The 19057-nt window shown below is 37.4% G+C and overlaps 1 protein-coding gene across 4 annotated transcripts in view; it reads right to left on the bottom strand.

Moving 5' to 3' along the window:
• LOC106876283 (85/88 kDa calcium-independent phospholipase A2) overlaps positions 1–19057 on the bottom strand; it is a 54877-nt gene that overhangs the window by 18659 nt on the left and 17161 nt on the right. For 2 of the 4 annotated variants that reach the window (XM_052971365.1, XM_014924777.2), the window contains 5 exons: positions 4874–4992; positions 4259–4354; positions 2414–2629; positions 968–1142; positions 322–512 (listed from right to left, as the gene is read on the bottom strand). In XM_052971365.1, the coding sequence (XP_052827325.1) occupies positions 322–512; positions 968–1142; positions 2414–2629; positions 4259–4354; positions 4874–4959 (764 nt within the window). In that variant the 5' untranslated portion in view covers positions 4960–4992. Of the gene's footprint in view, positions 1–321; positions 513–967; positions 1143–2413; positions 2630–4258; positions 4355–4873; positions 4993–12854; positions 12923–19057 lie in introns of all 4 variants that reach the window. The other 2 variants (XM_052971366.1, XM_052971367.1) reach the window with 2 other exon arrangements.

The raw sequence follows: 19057 nt of genomic DNA, 5'->3' as shown, positions 1-19057 counted from the left end.
ATGTATGTATGTATGTATGTATGTATTTGCATCTGTGTTTGTCCCCGCCACCATTGTTTGACACCAGTGTTGGTGTGTTTATGTCCCTGTAACTTAGCAGCTCAGCAAAAGAGACCAATAGAATAAGTACTAGGCTTACAAAGACTAAGTGCTGGGGTCGATTGGTTCGATTAAAGGTGGTGCTCCAGCATGGCCACTGTCAAATTACTGAAACAAGCAAAACAATAAAAGAGCAGACCAAACGGTAATGTTGCTTAATCCATTGGTCATCTCAACTCTCCAAACCTAAAATGCAATAAACAAGAATTGAACAGGTCTTACCTGGAATCTCCCTTCTTCAAGGCTATGTGGATGGGAGCGATTCCATGACTCATTTGATAGGGATCTGCCCCAATATCAAGAAGAGCCTGAGTGCATTCTAGACTCCCTTCTTGACAACAATGAAAGAGGGGGGTCTCACCGTTGTTGTTCTTCTTGTTAATGGCACTGGCTGCAGAATAATCCTTGAATAACTGCAATAGATCATGGAATGAATGAAGAGAGAGAGAGAGAGAGAGAGAGAGAGAGAGAGAGAGATAGAGTGTGTGTGTGTATACATACATACAACATATATATATACACACACACACAGTGGGGTGGGGGTGAACAAATTGTTGTCTAAATTACACAAAAATGAAAATAACATTGACATCTAATTTTAACTGATATATTTACTAAAATTACATAAAAAAAATATCTTGAAATACTAAAGAGTAAATTTATTCAATAAAATCACCACTGGCTTCAACACACACATATATATAAAACAGTGAGAGAGAGAGAGAGAGAGAGAGAGAGAGAGAGAGAGAGAGAGAGAGAGAGAGAGAGAGAGAGAGAGAGAGAGAGAGAGAGAGAGAGAAGCGAAGTGAGACCAAAGTAAGAATAAGAAGAAATGAAAGAGTGAGAGAGATTGAAAGAGATGACTTACCATGATAACATCTTTGGAGTGGATGGCATAGTGGAATATAGTGTTGCCATCTCTGTCACTCAGATTAGTCATTGCACCATTCTTTAACATCGTTTTCACACACTGGAAATTGTTATTCTTGATGCCAACCATCAAAGCTGTTTTACCCGTAATTTGTGAGTGTTCATTTATGTGCCTGCATAATAAAAACGAGGAGTGTATACACACACACACTGCTTGTTTCTCTGGGACTGGTCAAATCAATGAGATTCCCCCACCTCCCATAAGGTTTGAAAATTGATTAAGGCTGTTCATTTTTACAATCTACATAGAAATACTTAAATTTGTCCAGTTTATATATCTATAAGATAGATTTTGTGTGTGTGTGTGTGTGTGTGTGAGAACATTGTAACTACACACATGCTGTTAGTCATTTTTTTTCCTTCTTTTCTCTTTTTCCTTTCTGATGAAGAGCTATGCTCAAAACATTAAAAACCCTCTTTTTACTGAGCCTCAAACTAATACATTTCTGGCGCACGTCCTCTTGTTGCCTGTTATTGTTAATTTTATTGTTTGTTTATTTGATTTGACTAATATATATATGTGCATGTGCGTGTGTGTGTAAAGAAGTGCTGATCTCTGCGAAGGGAACTTAGCGTTGGGCCTCACAGAGGCAATGACTGAGACCCATCAAGCCAAGCAAGATTGCAGTCATGGCAGATACTGGTGTCATGCAAATGGCACCCATGCTGGTGCAGCTTTGCCAGGCAGGGGAGGCCTCTGCTCGCATTACCAAACTACACCAATGTTCCCAGTCTGCAAGGCTGAAGAGCAATCCCTATCTTCCTTGTAATTTAAAAAAAACAAAAACAAAAAAAAAAAAACAGTTTATCAATTGCTCTTCTCATTGGATGCAAAGTTAATTGCTTTTGTGGACTTTATCATGAAAATAGTGGATGTGGAATCAGGACCGTTAGTACTGCAGTGGACCAGTGGCACACACAGAGGGAATAGGTTTCCTGTTACAGCAGAACATACACTTGGGTTTTACCAAAGAACTGGTCAACCTGCTTCTAACAAACATTTGAAATAACAATAATGAGGATCATGATGTTGATGATGATGTTGATAGTGATGATTATGGTGAAAACAATGGCGTTGACAATAGTATCAATGATGGTCGTCATAAGAGTGACAATGGCAAATGGTGGTCATAATAACAAGGACACTATTGATAATGATGACAATAAAGATGGTGTCAGTGATAATGATGACAATGATAGTGTTGACAGTATGATGATAATGATGCTGTTAGTGAGAATGATGACAAAATAATGACAATGATGATGATAATCCAAACGATAAGTAATAATGAAGACAATGGCATTGAAACTGATGACGATGACAAAATAACGGCAACATGGAAAAGTGAAAAGAATTCCTGGAAAAGGCCAGAAAGATAATTACCTTAAGACATCCGCATTCTTGAAAGCGTCTTCATAGCCAACGCAAGCTGCTACATGGGCAGTCGACCATAATGGGTTCTCCCTTAAGCAGTCACAGATAGTCTTTAATAGTTTGCAATCAAGGTAGGAAGGAACTGGAATGATCAGTTTAGCCAGGCGTTGCCGGAAGGAATTGAACACTACAAACGCTTCTCCTTCTTCTCTCAAACAGAACAAACTGAAATCATAGAAAGAAAATGGCAATTCTTTCTAATTTCGTCCCAGGGTCAGCAATTTTTAGAGCAGAGAGTTGATAGTGCTTAACTTGAAATTTACTTTATTGAATCTGATAGAATGTAGGACAAAAGTTGACCTCAGAAGGATTTGAACTCTGAAGGAAGGTAAAATGACCACTGCACATGGCAGTAGTTCTTTAAAGGAAATTGTTTTTCTCTGTATTGAATATACAAGTGCAAGAGTGGCTGTTAGGTGTAAGAGTGGCTGTGTGGTAAGTAGCTTGCTAACCAACCACATGGTTCCGGGTTCAGTCCCACTGTGTGGCACCTTCGGCAAGTGTCTTTTCCTATAGCCTTGGGCTGACCAAGGCCTTGTGAGTAGATTTAGTAGATGGAAACTGAAAGAAGCCCATCGTATATATATATACACACACATATGTCTGTGTAATGGCTTGACAACTGATGCTGGTGCATTTACGTCCCCATAATTTAGCAGTTCGGCAAAAGAGACCGATAGAATAAATACTAGGCTTACAAAGAATAAGTCCCGAGATCGATTTGCTCAACTAAAGGCAGTGCTCCAGCATGGCCACAGTCTAATGACTGAAACAAGTAGAAGAATAAAAGAAAAGAATACACGTATACGTGGCACGTAAAAAGCACCCACTGCACTCTTGGAGTGGTTGGCGTTAGGAAGGGCATCCAACTGTAGAAACATTGCCAAATCAGATTGGAACCTGGTGTAGCCATCTGGTTCACCAGTCCCCAGTCAAATCGTCCAACCCATGCTAGCATGGAAAGCGGACGTTAAATGATGATGATGACATGCAATATGTATTTAAGGTGGTTGTCAATTTGTTACTGTGACAAACTGTTCCTACTGCCAGTCTTTCTTTCCAATTCATGAGGCAGTAACTGCCTCACATATTGCACGAGGTAGCTTTTTAAAAATTTTGCAGCTGACCTGCAAATTCAGTTTTAAACTTCACAGCTGAATAACATCACTATGTATAACTACTAAGCTATGTGACAATAACGTGTCTTATTTAGCTGACTTTAACCAGCAGATTTGACATACAGGTTGACCTGATATACAGGTTGGCCTGACATACAGGTTGGCCACTAATATGTACTTGACAACCTTGCACACAACTACGTACTCTTACTAAACCCCAGGCAGAAGAATACAACAGCAGAGAGTGCACATCAAGTCTTCATTTGAGGCACACTCTGAGCCGAGTTGTATGTCGTCCATGCTGCTAGTTACAAAAAGTAATATCCACAATTTCCTGCAGGTCACTTTCTGGATGTGCAGCTTGTTGGCACATGCCAGAGCAAATGGCTTAGGCCTTGACTTAAAAGCTCTACAAGCCCAAACCCTGCCAGTTGCATGATGAAGACATTACAGTCCTGAGGGTTACAGCATTAAAAACAGTGATTAGAGATTAAAAACAGTGTTGAGCTAATGATGTCTCCTTGCACCACCCCGTTTTCAACAGCAATTGTATTGGTCCATTTTGAAAGTGGTTGGTAGAGAAAAAGAAGGAAAGAAATGAGAGAATGATGGCAAAAGAGGAATTCCAACAACAACAACAATAGTGGAAGAAAAAGATGAGGCTGTTGATAGTTACCCGAAAGCTTTTGAGCTAGATTTTGGTAATTTCAAAATAGCATGGAATGTAGATCTTTCTTTATAGAGGTAGAGTGGGGGATCACTCAAAACTTGACTGAAAATGGATATATATATACATATATATATACAAACATAAAACAGTGCTACATGCATATATCTATATATATTTGTATACAATAATCCCTCACCATTTTGCAAAATCTTTTATTTCTTTATAGATTAGGTAGGCATAATTCGAGAGTTACAAAGACTATGGAAGGTGTGGGTAAAATGTATCCTTGTAGTTAAGGGTGCATTGGGAATTATCCCTAAAGATTTGAACAGATGGATAGAGGAAATTGGGATAAAACTCAGTTTAGTGTAGCTCCAGAAAACAGTGTTATTAGAGATAGCTAGAATACTTAGGAGGGTTCTTGGCATCTAAGGTTACTTGTTGCAGACTGATGCTTGAAATGTTTCTGTAATAAGAGTCTAATCTGTTGTGCATATTTGAAACGATAATAAAATCAAGGAAAATGAGGGAAGCAGAAGATAAACATGCAGAAACATATTCAGTTTTAATTTTTTTACAGACATTTATGAAAAATACTGAAGATGGAAAAATAGATTATACTTATTGTAATCTGAAGTGTTCACAATCTGTACATGATACGGTCCTCGGATTAGAGTACCCACCAAGTTCTTAAATATTTCAACCATTTTGAATAATTGTCATTTAAAACATTCAGATCCCTGCAATAAATAAATAAATATATAAATATACATGTCTGCAGCGTCTCAAAGAAGAGTGAGGTACCAACACCACTGCATTCGAGTGGTGTGGAGTTGAAAGGATTAAAAAACTCTTTAGCAAGGAATACTTTGAGTAAGTTCTATATTTAAGAGATGAGGAATTATTTACATTATTTACATTTGACAGATATTTGTCCTCATCTTGTTTGTTGTTAACAAAACGCTTCGGCTGATATACCCTCCAGCCTTCATCAGGTGTCTTGGGGAAATTTCAAACCTGGGTTCTCATATTATTATTATTATTATTATTATTATTATTATTATTATTATTATTATTATTATTATTATTATTCCAGTTTTATATTTAAGAGATGAGGAATTATGTACATTATTTATATTTGACAGATATTTGTCCTCATCTTGTTTGTTGTTAACACATTTCAGCTGATAAACCCTCCAGCCAAGTTAGATGCACAATTGCATACTTTCTTTACTTGTTGCAGCCTACAGGCTGAGGCCATGCTAAGACACATCAGGCAGAAAATAAATAATGTCACTCTCAGCAAACAACCATCAATAGATATGAGGTTGGAGACCTCTATGTTTAGTTATCCAACCCTTAGCAATGGAGTACCTCATCCACACACATACAATCTTGCTCTCTCCCCCTCTCTCTCAATTTCTCTCTCTCTCTTTCTCTCTCTCAATTTCTCTCTCTCTCTTTCTCTCTCTCTCTCTTTCTCTCTCTCTCTCTCTTTCTCTCTCTCTCTCTTTCTCTCTCTCTCTTTTTCTCTCTCTCTCTCTCTCTCTCTGAAGCTAATAGAAATTAGTGAAGTGAGTGAAATGATTTCATAGCAAAAATCCAAGATGAATCAGTAAAAAATTGCTAAAGCTCCCCTCTCACCCAGATTTAAACAAAGCTAAAAGCCATAATATTTTTGATTGTTTTGTCTTTTAAAATTTCTAATAAATTTAAATACAAACGTGTGTGTGTATGTATGCACACACATATGTATATACATATGTATTTGAGTGTGTGTTGTATATATAACGAAGATAAAAGACAATTGGATTCGAGGGCATCCAGTTCATTTAACAAATAACAGTATTTTGTCACAAATCACGACAGCAAATAAACGGAAAAGTAGGATTTGAAGGAGAAAAATCAATAGGGAAAAAAAGAAAAAGAAAAACAACAGGAAACAAAACAACAAACAAGAAATTTAAACTTCAGCTGGAAAAAGCAAAACAAAAAAAAAAGAAAAGAAAAGAAAAATTGTTAAAGAGTCAAGAAAATGCTTATAGATCAAAGCATGGCATTAAAAACTTTACCATTCTTCAAGTTGATATTGGATTTGATTTACTTTCCTGTATTGTTAAAGACATTTATAGAATTTCTTCACACACACACACACTAAACTCATTGATCTTATTTATAGTTGCAGAAAGAATAAGAACGATAATAACAAAAACTATATAATTTTAGTAAAAATAGAGGATCTAAAGAATTAAGAAATGGTGATGCTTCTTCATAGTTCAGTAAATTAATTAGGATTTAATTCTTTATCAGAAGAGAAATTGATTCCTTGAGATAGCATTTAGTGCAAATATATTCGTGAATTCCGTTAGAAAAGAAAAGAAGAAACAAAATGTCTGAGAGAGAATGAAGATGAAGATGCTGATTTTAGACTAAAGTTAAAGAATTCAACATCATGAATTTTAATCAGTCTTTTTTCTTCTATATCTTAAAATGTTTTCAATCAAGAACTTCTCATACAATTTGAATCATGTATCAAATCATTTGCATAGCACAACATTCTTAAGTTTGAAAATGTAAAAATCTGAAAAGCTCCAGTCTACTGCTGCTGCTGCTACTGCTGCTGCAACAAAGACCTCTTCAATGACTAAGATTAATTGTTTGTTAATAAGATTATAATTTCCCAAACTATTAATTTCACCTGTACATCATATATTTACATCTGATGCTGCTGCAACTAATAACACCATTTTTACTACGTTGAGAGTCTGCAACCAAGATCTACCCCATCATACCATGTTGTTAGTCTCTACCCCTCATAAGCTTTGGTGGGCCCTCGACTTTATGTGCAGTTCCTTATAACATCAATGTGGTCTTTCTTGTCCTCATCCAGGTTGTGCAAACCTCCAAAATAAAACGTCTGATATTGTCTGGTGGTCAACATATCAAAGGCCAGCAAACCCTACCCTGCATGTGGTGAGAACTTTCTTCTCTAAAGAGCAAAAACCAAGACGGTGGAGAAGAAGCTTCAAGATTACTTTGATTCGTACATATACCAGGATTATCATGATGGTACATACAGTAGGATTATCATGATGGTACACACAGCAGGATTATCATGAGGGCTCATAGCATCTCATGGCACGAGCACAAGATCAAAGAGGAGATTTATGGACACATTCCACCCATCTCTACCTTCCATGTCTACATGATGTCTTTGATTGGTTTGATGTCTGAGACTATGTGTGGATTAGTTCCATGATTGTGTACATAATCCCAGACCAGGTTACAACTTGTACATGCCCAGAATTAAAAATATGATTTGAGATCACACTTGTAAAATACAGAAAATGTAAACTGACAAACAAACCATATATACATGCAGACATTCATGAAGAAATATATACCACACCCAACACATATACATGTGTGTGTGTGTGTGTGTGTGTGTGTAAGTATTAAAGCTTCTTTCAAGCTGCATATCTGTGTAGACCACTTTATTCTACATTCCCTAAGTCCACCTAGCTGTCAATGAAGAACAGTTATTAACAAAGGATTATCGAAAGAGATGCGATGGCTGGGTGGATAACATATAAGTATACTAACTCAGAGGTTTAATGTTCAAATCTACTGCCGGTGTTTTGTCACATTCCTGAACAGAACAGTTTATTCTACTTCACCACAGTTCATGTCAGTAAACATGATCATCTGAGAAGTATTAGCTGCAATAAACCAGTATCTCATCCAAAGAAGATTAATCTCTCACACACTTAAACACCAGTGGTCCTTCAAACTCCCCAGGAGACCAAGGAAGTATTTCTATTATATATCAGATAATATTACTAATTGTTAGCAGTCAAACACTGGCATATTATCAAGCATTGGGGGTAGAATTATCTCTCATTCATGTAATGCTATAAAACCCTGATTGGAGCAAACAACTTCTACTTAAGAATGCCTCCTCGGGATCCTGAAAACATTCACATTTTGCATATGAACTGATACAAAACAAGACAAAAGGAAAACAAAATAGTTTTCTTCTTGGCTTCGCAAACGGTTGATTCTACATGCATAAATAAAAAGTAGAAAGTTGAGTCTATTGTTAAAGGCAGAACAATTGTGTGAGAATCTTCTCAGTTTAGATAAACCAAATTTCTTTGGAATCAGTGAAGTCACCAAACATGTTGTTCTTGACACAAAGGTGTCAAGAACAAAAAAAAAAAAAAGAAAAGAAAAAGTGAATTAAAATTTCCTCAACAACTGCTGATATCACCGATTAAATCCAGATGTCGGTGGAACCAGTGCGTCAGAGACAGTCTCAGACAGTTCCAGAGTAAACATCTTGTTGTAGTATTAAGTTACTTAGGTGCCTTTTTTTTTTGTGTGTGTGTTAAGTGCTCAAATTCCACTGGGGTTCTTTTGGAAGTGAGTCTTAGTAATGCAGTGAGGCTAAAATTCAATTAGCAAAGAAGCCCTACCATTTTCAAGTCAATGGTGTTGTGCTTAAGTGAGAAATTGCTACTTCCAGATGTCAAACTACTAATGTAACACACACACACACACCTATTGTTTTAACAATTCTCAATCCCTCTCTTGTGTGAAAATAAATACCCTATGCATTAAGGGCTTCTTTAGTTAAAGTTAAAGGCATAAATAACTCATATTTATACATACATTGCGTGTATTAATATATAAAACACACCTCAATCCTCATCATCGTTTTAATGTCCACTTTAGTATGCTTGTATGGCTCAGACAGAATTTGTTGAGGCAGATTTTCCATGTCACCAGCCCTTACCTGTTTCCAAATAAGGTAATATTTCCTTATTTCATAGACGATTGGAATATATAGGTACAAACATGACCGCGTAGTTAAAAAGTTTGCTTCTCAACCACATGGTTTTGGGATTCAAAACCCTTGGCCCCTGAACCACCTTGTAACATCTGCCATTTAAAAATAAGATAGACATGTATATAGATGCAATCATTGCTGTGTGGTAAGAAGCTTGCTTCTTGACAACATGGTTCTGGGTTCAGTCCCACTGCATGGTACCTTGGGCAAGTGTCTTCTACTATAGCTTTGGGCCAACGAAAGCCTTGTGAGTGGATTTGGAAGATGGAAACTGAAAGAAACCCATCGAATATATGTGTGTGTTGACAACCAGTGTTGGTTTGTTTACATCCCTGTAACTTAGCACTTTGGCAAAAGAAACTGGTAGAATAAATATCAGGCTTAGAAAATAAATACTGGGGCCAATTTGTTTGACTAAACCCTTCAAGATGGTGCTGCAGTATGGCTGCAGTCCAATGATGGAATCAAATAAAAGATGAAAGGTATAAAGTTTTTGTATGTCAAATCTGATCACAAGGCATTCATGTGTCTTGAGCTAGAGTAGAAGACCCTTGCCCAAGGTGCCATGCAATGGGATTGAACTCAAAACCATGTGGTTGGGAAGTGAACTTCTTAAACACACAGCCATGACTGTTTACATACACACACACACACATAGACATATGTATGTACATTTGCATAAGCACACACACACACATGCAGGCATACATACTCACACGTATATGTAGACATATACACATATATTTATAAATGCACATAGACATATATAAATGCACACACACACACACAAACAAAAGCAAAATATTCCTTTTAACCTAAATAGAAATAATGTATCTGCAAGTTGGGGCTGGAAGACCCTAAAAATTTGATGGGATGGGGGAGAAAGGCAAAAAAAATCCAATCCTGAGAGTTTAAAAAAGAATAGACTGGATGTTGGGAAATGGTAAAAACAATATACTCAGCAGAATTCCAGAAGAAGATGAGAAAAAGAGAGGGGGGAGGAGGAGTGAAAGAGAATAACAAGAGTTATCGTATGGTGTGATAATGAAAGATGTTTTCTCCCACAGGGTCGGTGGTTCTGGGTTGTTTGGTTTAACATAAGCACAGCACGGTTGGGGAAAGAGGGAGTGCACCCTAACCCCCTCCCCACCACCCCCCGTTCTCAAAGAAGCACCAAGTGGAGTGTAAAATAGCTATTTAGATCAAGCAGTTGCTTGGAAACTATTTTCTAAAATCTTTTTTCCATCTTGGAATTTCTTGTGGCCCAACATTTTCGTTCATTAATTTGTTTTTAAATTTAGCATTAATTTGATGACTTTTACAATATTAATTCATTAAGAGAGCTTTATATACACTAGCGTATACACGCATGCATCTATCATATTTTTTATATTATACAGTAACTGACAAACAGTAGTGTTACTGGTTATAGTTAGATTTCCTACTTATTTTCTGATGGCAACAGTGACAAGGGATTAACTGTAACTTGGTGCAGAACAAATGTCACAAGGAACTTTGAAAGAAAAAACATTTTCTGGTTTCTTATTGATGCTTACATATTTTGCCATTATACATCAGCGAAAGGTGGCGAGCTGGCAGAGTGGTTAGCATGCTGGGCGAAATGCTTAGCGGTATTTCGTCTGCCGTCATGTTCTGAGTTCAAATTCTGCCGAGGTCGACTTTGCCTTTCATCCTCCCGGGGTCAATAAATTAAGTACCAGTTGCATACTAGGGTCGGTCTAATCAACTGCCCCACTCCCCAAAAGTTTTGGGCCTTGTGCCAGAGTAGAAAAGATTATATATCAGTGATCCGCACACACACACACACGCATGCATATAAACATATTTGTGCATGTATGAATCATCATTAATGTCACTGTTTTAATGTCAAGCTTTCCATGTTTGCATGGGTCAGACAGCGTTTATCGAGGCACATTTTCTACAGCTGGATGCCCTAACTGTCACAAACCCTCCTCTATTTTCAAGTAAGGTGCTGTATCCCCTTGACACACACAGTACTGAATTCTCTTCTTTTTAGTATGCAAAATCAGTATTCAAACAATAATCCTTTACCTGCATGTAATGTATGTGTGTGTGTGTGTGTGTGTGTGTGTGTATCTTGAAAAGTTAGCGCTAGGTGGTGTTTAGGCATAAGCAAAATTTGGGTTAGTTGAAATATATTTCTGACACAGGTGTGTTGCTATAGAGGAGGTACATGGTTACCTAGTGAGTGAGAGAGAGGGAGAGAGAGAGAGAGAGAGAGAGAGAGAGAGAGAGAGAGAGAGAGAGAGAGAGAGAGAGAGAGAGAGAGAGAGAGAGAGAGAGATAGAGAGAGAGATAGAGAGAGAGAGAGAGAGAGAGATAGAGAGAGAGAGAGAGGTACGGAAAGAGGCCATATATGTATGTATGTATGTAGGTATATGTATAAACATGTAACATCCGTCATCCATGTTGGCATCAATCAGCTGGATGGTTTGATAGAATCTGACACATTGGAGAACTGCATTAAGTTCCAATATCTTCTTTGGCAAGGTTTTAAAGGCTGGATGCCCTTCCTAATGCCAACCACTTTATAAAGGGTGCTGCACACTTTTTCATGATACTAGCACTAGGAAGATCATCTTGCAACTCGCAAGATTAAGGACCTAAAGTGGCCCCTATAAGTGAGTTTTGGTTGATAGAATTCGCAAACAGAAATTGCACAGAAGTCAATTGTGTGTGTACGTGTGTGTGTATGTATTATATATATATACACACACATATAGAGACATATATGTGTGTGTGAGCATGTGTATTCTTATGTGAACGTTTATCTTCTGCATCTTTACAAAAAGATATTGAGTTCAAATTAATGATGTGACATTTCTTGATATTCCTCGCCAACAAGCTGTCTTTTAGCACTGCTTTCCAGGAGAGAAGTTTTTTTTAAAAAAATCCTTTTCTCAAAAAAAAAAAAGTTAAGGGTTAGCAACAGGAAAGGTGTCCAGTGGTAAAACAATAACTCTATAATATGCATTTGTCAAACCAATGTTAGCATGGGAAAACAGATGGATAACATTCAAATGAACTTATTCAACATTGGGGTCTTTTTTAAAGGACTAAAACAAATATTATGAATGTAATTAAATCATCTTAAATCAATATTTTTGATTGACATCAAATTTCAGAGTTAATTTCATTAGTTTCGCATTTAATGTTCTGAATAAAAAAAAATACACAGCAGCTGTTCAGTAAATATATACGGTTGTTGTGTTTTAGATGCCTGTCAGTTATGCAGACACACACACACACACGTGTGTGTGTGTGTCTGCATAAATTATATATGCATAGATGAGCACCTCAACCAATGCCCCTCCTCACACTGCACCTCTTTCTCCTTGATACCACTTTTCTTTCTTGTTATCCAGAACCACTTCACCTGTCAGCCATTCTTTCTCCGTTATTATTGTTCTACACACCTGCATGTTACAGTGCTCATAACACCCTCTCCCCTCCTACATATAAGTGTAGGAGTGGATATGTCGTAAGAAGCTTGCTTCCCAACCACATGGTTCCAGGTTCAGGCCCACTGTGTGGAACATTGGGGAAGTGTCTTCTACAATAAGCCTCAGTCTGACCAAAGCCTTGTGAGTGGATTTGGTAGATGGAAACTGAAAGAAGCCCATTGTATAAATATGTATATGTCTGTGTGTTTACATCCCTGTAACTTAGCAGTTAGGCAAAAGAGACTGATTGAAAAATTACTAGGCTTACAAAGAATAAGTCCTGGCGTTGATTTCTTTGACTAAAGGTGGTGCTCCAGCATGGCTGCAGTCAAATGACTGAAACAAGTAAAATAAAAATAAAAAAATAAATATATGTCTATGTATATATACATATTTTTTTTTAAAGCATTCACTCGTTACAAGGTCCTTAGATTTAGTATAAAAAAACTGAAAGAAGTCTGTTGTGTGGGTGTGTGTATGTATATATATATATATATATATATATATATAAACAATTAGTAAATGAGTATATGCATATATACGTACAGGTATGTGTATACCGACATCCACCTGTATGTATAGGTGCATATCTGGGTACAGGACATTGCAAACAAAACGTAGATGAGAAAACACACAAGCCACATAGAGAACATTCTTCTTCATCAGCTACCCCCCGTTTTAACACCGGCGTTTCGAAGAGCTGGCAGGACGCATCGCTAAAACGGCTCTTCCCATGGACCGCAAATTAAATTTGTATACACAAATTAAACCTTGCCATGGAGGAATGTAGTGGCGGACAAAAAACAAGACAGGAAAACAAACAGAAAAGGTTATATGGCCAGACGGGAAAAATTATGTGTATGAACGCTGTGAGGCATGAACTTGAAAGTGGGGACGAAGTAAGTTCGCGTGTTTGCTCGGCAATAGCCAAGGAAGAAAAGGATTATTGACGGGAAGCATGTGACCATGCCGGTGTAAGGGGAAGAGAGAGAGAGTGGTAGAGGGAGAAACAAAGGGAGGAAGTAGAAGAATAGGTGAGCAACGAGAGGAAGTACGAGGGGGGGAAAGGAGACACATAGTAGTAACAGAGGAAGAACGAGAGGGGTAAAGAGAGATACGTAGTAGTAAACAGAGGAAGAACGAGAGGGGGAAAAATTGAGGAGGAAGAGAAAGAGATAGAGTAGCGTCGGAAAATATAAAGTTACGAAAACTACTTACAGATTGGTGACGCTGCGTTCGGTCATATATATATATATATATATATAAAAATAAGGAAATTGTAGTTGTGGCTGTTACCAGTGCTGGTGGCAACGTGATAAGCACCATTCATTCATTCATGTGTGGGTAACTGCCAGAACCACCCGACTGGCTCCCCGTGCCAGTGGCACATAAAAAGTACCATCCGAACTTGGTCGATGCCAGCCCTTCCTGGCTCCTGTGCCAGTACCATGTATATACACACACTTCACTGATATATTAGTTCCTAGTCTTAATTGACCATATGTGCAACTGTAACTTTAGACTAGTCGTAAACTCAGTCAGAATTGTTGAAGGAAAACTCATCAGAGGCAATAAAGTGTTCCAACAGATGGAAGTCTGGAGGAAGGAAAATAATGAGAGAGATGCTATGGAAGCAGGTCGGAAAGGACGAAATAGGATAAATACTGTCGAATTAACTGTTAATGAAAAGTAAAACAGCGACAATAAGACTGTTTCATGTGATGTCACCTTCAGTCTCACTGATGTAATATGACACACAGATACTCAGTGAGTTAACAAGTTCAATTCCTGACAAAGTAGAAGATTTACTCATCATTATCCTCATCAATATCCATTTTCCATGCGGGCATGGGTTGGACAGCTTGACAGGAGTTGGTAAACCAGAGGACTGTGTGAAGCTCCACTGTCTGTTTGGCAGGGTTTTGTTTTTTTACAGCTGGATGCCCTTCCTAATGCCAACCGCTTAACAAAGTGGACTGCTTGCTTTTTGTGTGGTATCAGTGCCAACTTCATTGAAATATCTCATTGAAAAAGTTAAAGAGATCCCAGCTTCATCAGGTATTGTAGAATATAGAGGTAGATTTCATGTATTTAGTCTAAAGAAATAGTATTTATAAAAGAACATTGTCGGTTTAAAGATCATCCTTGTTCATGAGATGAGCTTCTCAATATCTGGATTTCTTTCACCTTTGAGAAATCTCTGGAAATCATGTCTAAGAAGATGGCTATATTTAACTGAGAGTAAAGGGTGTTATGAGTAGTATGCTGTAGTAGTAGTAGCAACAGCAGTAGCTCTTTCATAGATTTAGGCCAAAGAAATACAATTATTCTTGGAAGCTGAAGAATGTCTAAGGAAAACTGTCTTAAGTGCAGAAACATCAAACAATGACTTAATTATGTCACTAACACACACCACCACCACCTACAGGCACACCCACATACATGCTACCACCACAAATGCATACACACACACGCAGCAGGCCACATACACATACAACATGCAAATGCATAAATGCACATTTTTGCAGATGAAGCTGAAATAATTGATGCAGAAAACTAAACAAATGAATAAATAAAAAAAAAAAATGAATAAAGAAATTGATGAATCAAGTAATTATGTGAAACATTGTGTCTGTTGTTGAGAGTGAAAAGAGCTAAATTAATTAAACAATTAAGTTTATAATGTTATGCTAAGAAGACGTATTGCCACAATTCCAAATAATGAACCTAAATACTTTTGAAAAATGTACTCCAGTAACAATGGATTCACAATTAAAGATTGCATTTGGATTGCCTGATCAATTCTTTTATTTCTATGTCTTCTTTTTCTTCCCCCCTCTTCTGTCTGTCTGTTCTTTCATTCATGCCATTGTTCAGGCATTCTATGTGAGACAAAGAAAAGACAAACCAAGCAACTTGAAAGAAAGGCCAACAGCACTGCCACTACCACCATGGGACTATGCTATGTGTTACGTAAATGGAGATTCAGAAACCTGAGCAAGCAATCTGTGCGTATATATGAGTGTGTAAGCATTACCAACCACATGGTTCCGGGTTCAGTCCCACTGCGTGGCACCTTGGGCAAGTGTCTTCTACTATAGCCTCGGGCCAACCAAAGCCTTGTGAGTGGATTTGGTAGACGGAAACTGAAAGAAGCCCATCATGTATATACATACATACATATATATATGCATGTTTGTACATGTGATTGTGTGTTTGTCCCCAACATCGCTTGACAACCGATGCTGGTGTGTTTACGTCCCCCATAACTTAGCAGTTTGGCAAACGAGACTGATAGAATAAGTATTAGGCTTACAAAGAATAAGTTCTGGGGCCGATTTGCTCGACCTAAGATGATGCTCCAGCATGGCTGCAGTCAAATGACTAAAACTAGTAAAAGAATAAAAGAAAAAGAATAAACACATAATTCTGTGCTTTTTAGTCTTATGTGTTGCTGTGAGAAGCTTTCTCAAGACAAATACTGCAGTTTTGTGGCTTTCTACAATATATCCATGTTAAGTAAGACATCAAGAATGCTGTTCTATATTTAAGAGATGAGGAATTATTTACATTATTTACATTTGATGCATATTTGTCCTCATCTTGTTTGTTGTTAACACAACGTTTCGGCTGATATACCCTCCAGCCTTCTTCGGGTGTCTTGGGGAAATTTCAAACCTGGGTTCTCATTCCGAAGGTATTTTTTGATGTTGATTACATCGAAGCTACTTACAACACAGCCACTCCTGCACCTATATATATATATATGTGTGTGCCAGTGGCACATAACAGCACCCACTACACTCTCGGAGTGGTTGGCGTTAGGAATGACATCCAGCTGTAGAAACACTGCCAGATCAGATTGGGGTCTGGTGCAGCCTCTTGGCTTCCCAGACCCCAATTGAACTGTCCAACCCATGCCAGCATGGAAAGCGGATGTTAAACAATGATGATGATGCTGATGATGATGATATACATATATATATATATATATGTATGTGTGTGTGTGTGTGTGTGTGTATACATACACACATGAAATGTAAATCTTTCTGAAGATCAAACATCAAACGTTAGATACCAGCATGAATGAGTCCACCAGATCTACACCTCCCATCCCATCCACCTTGGTCGTGTTCTTCCTATTGTCCATGTATGCTACATAATAGCTGTCATATCAGGAATTTAATAAACATTGAATTAATATTAATCTATTAACAACAACGAACAAGCAAAACTGAAGTAAAAAAAACAAAAAAGCAAAAGAAAGATGCTACACAGCAAATAGTAAAACAAAAGGATAATTTAATGAATCACTGGTGTAATTATAGATAATGAGGAAGAAATTATATTCAGCAGATTAGAATAGACTAGAAAATTTAATTATAATTAACAGACATATAGATATGTGGGTGGTATGATTAATTAAAATGATTCTCTAAAATGAAATGGATATCAAGGGCTCGAATCTGTTGGACATATTTTATTCTTTTACTTGTTTCAGTCATTGGTCTGCGACCATGCTGGGGCACCACCTTGAAGGGTTTAGTCGAACAAACCAATCTTGGTACATATTTTCGTCAATCTGGTACTCATGCTATTGGTTTATTTTCCTGAACTAGTAAGTTATAGGGATGTAAACAAACCAACAGCACTTGTCATGCAGTGGGAGAGAGAAACACAAACACACAAAACAGGCTTCCACACAGTTTTCATTTACAAAATTCATTCATAAGGCATTGACTGGCTCAGAGCTATAATAGATGACATTTGCCCAAAGTGCTGTACATTAGGACTGAACCCAGAACCATGTGATTTCAAAGCAAGTTTCTTAACCACATACCGAGCCAGTCAGGTGGGCCTAGCATCGATCTCATTTGGATAGTGCTTTTTATGTGCCACCGGCACAGGGGCCAGTGAGGGGTTGCTAGCATCGGCCACGTTCGGATGGTGTTTTTATGTGTCACAAACTCAGAGCCAGTCAGATGGGCCTGGCATCGATCACATTCGGATAGTGCTTTCTATTTGCTGCCGGCACAGGGGCCAGTGAGGGGTTGCTAGCATCGGCCACGTTCGGATGGTGCTTTCTATTTGCTGCCGGCATGGGAGCCAGTGAGTAATTTTGGAAATTCTCAGCAAATTTAGAAGAATAAAGTAAATTTCCTTCATTTCTTGCTATTTAGAATATAAATAGTTCTTCCATAAAATTATGAAGGAAGATTTTAATTTGATATGAAAAGTCTTGTATCATAGAATTGGAAAGAGGTGATCTTGGATGATTACTACTAAAAGGGTTAAGCATTGAGTAAGTTATGGGTGTCCTTATTACTAAATTCTTTGGTAATTCAATCATACCTGTAGACCTGGTTCCTGCCAATCTGCCAGAGTTACAACTGTACTTTTACATCTGCCAATTGTAAAAGAGTCTCTCTCTCTCACCTCTCCTTAAAGTTGATGAGAGTGTCAGATGTATTTTGAATTCTTGAAAAAAATTGCTGATCTCTGTTACCAGAAAACCTCAGAGGCCAAAACATAACGAAATTTTATGTTAAAAAGAATGATTCATTCAGTTTTCCAGTGTGAAGTTTCCATTCTTCCAGTACTTCATTACTATTTGTGTGCGTGTATGTATGTTACACACAAATATTAAGTAGACAATCCAGGCATTATGTATGCAACACACACACACATACACCACAAACACAATAGAGACATGATGTAGTAGGTGACAGATTGTTCACTTTCAAGATCCCAAGCATTCATCCTTGATATAAACAACAACAATAGTGAGACGGAAAGGAAATGTCACAAAACTTAACTCACCCATACAAGTAATACAGCAGTGAAGATTGTGTCAGCAGTAATGTTACTCTCTCTCGCTCACTCTCTCTCTCTATGTGTGTATGCGTATGTATATATATTTATACACAAAGGTTTCAGCAAAGCTGAAAACAAGCAGCTAGTGCAAATGTATTGAACACTATGAAAAGATCAGGTCCTGCTTATAGGTCAAATTTGGTGAAGAAACTATAACATACATCCATTCATGTCTTTGACAGAACATAACATAAAACAGTTTTCTCTAAAAAAAATCCTTTATCAATAATTCTTAGAAATAGAAGTAAAAAGAAAGAAAGAAAGAAAGGATACAAGTCGCTGATATGTCAGTAGATAACTCTAACTTTGACCACTTAGATAAGAGTCATGTCTGTGTGCGTGTATACATACTATATATATGTATATATAATCATAAATATACAGGGATTAGCATTGAGTTGCTTCTCCAACGTACTGAAAATTTAGAAATAGCAGTCAAAGAACTACTGATTCTAAACTACAAATTTTTCTCTAAACGGATGGCGATATTTATGGCACACATAGATATCGCCATCCGTTTAGAGAAAAATTTGTAGTTTAGAATCAGTAGTTCTTTGACTGCTATTTCTAAATTTTCAGTACGTTGGAGAAGCAACT

Source organism: Octopus bimaculoides, chromosome 10 (genome assembly GCF_001194135.2).
Source record: "Octopus bimaculoides isolate UCB-OBI-ISO-001 chromosome 10, ASM119413v2, whole genome shotgun sequence".
NCBI classification, from domain to species: Eukaryota; Metazoa; Mollusca; class Cephalopoda; order Octopoda; family Octopodidae; genus Octopus; species Octopus bimaculoides.
This window is presented reverse-complemented; position numbering and strand designations above follow the sequence as displayed.